Source organism: Contarinia nasturtii, unplaced genomic scaffold (genome assembly GCF_009176525.2).
Source record: "Contarinia nasturtii isolate CC-2019 unplaced genomic scaffold, AAFC_CNas_1.1 Cnas_scaffold_4677, whole genome shotgun sequence".
In the NCBI taxonomy this organism is placed as follows: domain Eukaryota; kingdom Metazoa; phylum Arthropoda; class Insecta; order Diptera; family Cecidomyiidae; genus Contarinia; species Contarinia nasturtii.
In genome coordinates, this window is record NW_022201963.1 from 946 (window position 1) to 3879 (window position 2934).

At 33.3% G+C, this 2934-nt stretch overlaps 1 protein-coding gene across 1 annotated transcript in view; it reads left to right on the forward strand.

The window, feature by feature from the left end:
• The window catches only part of LOC116351105, a 3218-nt gene extending 894 nt beyond the window's left edge, over nucleotides 1-2324 (forward strand). Inside the window, exons 6-12 of the mRNA XM_031783163.1 lie at nucleotides 85-114; nucleotides 202-237; nucleotides 865-1042; nucleotides 1115-1242; nucleotides 1318-1341; nucleotides 1434-1742; nucleotides 1822-2324. Of these exons, the coding sequence (XP_031639023.1) occupies nucleotides 85-114; nucleotides 202-237; nucleotides 865-1042; nucleotides 1115-1242; nucleotides 1318-1341; nucleotides 1434-1742; nucleotides 1822-2273 (1157 nt within the window). The 3' untranslated portion in view covers nucleotides 2274-2324. The remainder of the gene's footprint in view (nucleotides 1-84; nucleotides 115-201; nucleotides 238-864; nucleotides 1043-1114; nucleotides 1243-1317; nucleotides 1342-1433; nucleotides 1743-1821) is intronic.
• The last annotated feature ends 610 nt before the right edge of the window (nucleotides 2325-2934 follow it).

Genomic DNA, 2934 nt, shown 5'->3' on the forward strand with positions numbered 1-2934 from the left:
TTAAATATTAATATTCTTGGCCTCAGACTTTCAAAATTACTGAAAAATGTGTATCTTTATTTTTTCATGCCTTATCATGTAAAGGTGGATATAGTCAAGAAGCTTCTCATACAGGTTTCATCCTCTTAATATTAACATTTTTAGTCTTACACTTCCAAAATTACTAATTTTTTTTATCTTTTTTTATAATAACATGTAAAGGTGGACATGAATATAGTCAAGAAGCTGCTCATACAGGTAAACCATTTAATGGTATTCTTAAGACTTATATTTAAATGCTCAGTTAAAAAGCCTTCATCGCACCAATAATAATGCAATTTTCTGAATAGTAATATAGAATTTGCTGCAGTTAAAAAACTGTTTATAAATTTAATTTTTGATCCATTGATAACCAACTCTCTCCAAATTGATTACTAATCTTTTTTAATTTTTGACGCACTTATTTCTCTTAAACTGCTAACCGACGATAGCTCTAATATTTCACTAACTATTTCTACATTTTCAACTAACCATTTTCTTTTTTTACTAACCGGTTTCATTACCACCCGTAAAAAATGACTGTGGTTTGAAGATTGAACTGTAGGTAAACGGTAAACCCAGTAGAATGACATTGACTATTTGTTTTTGTCTGTTTCTTAAAAATTCATTCGCATTGTACGAAAAAATGTGTTTTTCTATTAAATTCTTTTCAAATACACAAATTCCACTTTTTCACGTATGTTTGATAAAGACACATGCGTAACATACAGTCGACGAAAGCTGTTTTTAAGAATTAATTGAGGAAAATTTTGGACAAAATTGTAAATTGAAACGTGTACGTGGTGCTTTCTGCATTATTTCTAAACGGGTGCAATGTCATTGCAGGTGATGACGGACCAGCTATATCCAGAAGCTCAACATCACTTTCGAGATCATTTGCCAGATCAGTTTCGAAGTCGCTTTCCCAATCTTTTAGAAGAGGAAAATCAAAGGCTGAATTCAACGTCGATGACCTCCAATACGATGGAGAGCCCATTACCTTCGCTTGTATAGCCAAAGCTGAGTAAGTACCATAAGTAGATTATTCATGAGCATGCTTTGGTTAATATTTTCATTTTCTCACATTTTTATGCAGTCGTCGTGAATTTTATGTGGCTCATGTTAATGACACTATCCCAGATTATTTGGTAAAAAGGCTAAGCAATAACAGAGGTCTGTCATTGTTTTTCCTTGGGGCTGCGAATGAAATTAATTCAGCATCTGGTAAATAAAAATATATTTTTTTCTGATCTAGATTTTCTATTTTCCATTAAAAAAAATCTTATTTTTCTCAATTAGGACTTTTGTTTAAGTTTGCCAGAGGTACTTTTTTCTTTTTCTTACTTTTGAACTTTTTCACTCATAGAAAGACTGCTTGTTTTCACTTGAACAAAATTCTATTATTTTCTCCATAGAATGGTTTGTTACATCTGGAAACAATATTTGTTTCGTATCGTATTGCTATTTAGATAAACCAAGAACTGGATGTCAAGCGATTGGTTATTTGGATAAATTGGTGGCAACAAATCGGCTTGAATATGTGGCGAAAATGGCGCGTGATTTGGTGTTGAATGTACGATATCAATCTTACTTTACAGCCGGAAATTATATTCTCCATATGTCACGGGTGGATGTGACTGGTTTCAGTTTTGGTGCGCATATCGCTGGCAGAACTGCCGAATATTTGCTTAAAAAAACAAGCGGAAAAGTTAGAATGTTACTAGGTATTTATTATTTTGCACAGTTTGTTTGCATTGGATTACGGAATTAAACAAGAGTTCTATTATAAATTAAAAACTTTAGCATTGGATCCATCCAGAACCCCTCCGGTTCTGGCTAAAACTCCCAAAGACACAATTAAACCAGATTTAGCCGAATATGTTCAAGTGATTCATACCTCGAGTGTTCAGGGAATGACTAAAACTAGACTTGGACACGTTGATATCTACGCTAGATTAAATGGTGGCCGAATCCTGAGTAATAATCATGGATTAGCATTTTTCTTGCATGTTGCAACAGCTACCAAACGATTTTATATAGTGGCCGATGAAGGTTCGAAAGGAAAAGGCAAATTGGTACAAATTCAAGGTGATATTCTGCCTCAGCCAAAGTCAAATGAATGTCAATTGGGTATATATGCAGTTCTCAATGAAAATCATATCGGACAAAAGTTTGGCTTTTCTTTAACAAAAAGAGAAGAGCTTTTCTTTAGCGCACTTGGACAATATGCTGATCCAAGCGTTTTCTCTGATTAGGTTTATTAAATAATTTTTTGAATTTTAATAAATCGATGTATATAAAATCAATTCATATGAATGAAAATGGTATGACTTTTTTTTCAAGCCGACTGGTTTTATCAGAAATATACCACCATATGTAGATGGCGGTCACAAAGTCTTCGTAATATACAAGCGCATCGCCGTTGTTGTCGCCTGCTATATTTGTGTATGTCGTTTGCGTACCACAAATGGAAAATATGAGAGCGCGACGCAAAAAAAGAGAAAAGAAAACATCGAATTCAATTTTTGTTATTCTTGTGATGTTACTTCAACTGATTCTTTTCTGATTCGTTTTTTATTATTTTTTTATTACTATTATTTGCATTCACTGCCGTCCACTTCAGTATATTTCGAAATTTTTGAACGCGCGCGCTAGATAGCTAGTTCAAGTTATCTCCAATTTTCCATACAAATTACAATGAATAAAATCTCATTCAATAAAAGATGAAACAGAAGACAGAGAGAAAGGGAGAGAGAGAGAAAAGTGCTGAGATTAAGTATAAGCTCTTGTAAATCGAACGTTCTTGCATCTTCGTTTGATACATCTCGATTCGTTTGCGCTCGGGTCGAATAAATTAATTGAACATAAACGCATCAGTAACAACTTGCTTGATTTATGAAATGTAAACGATATTTT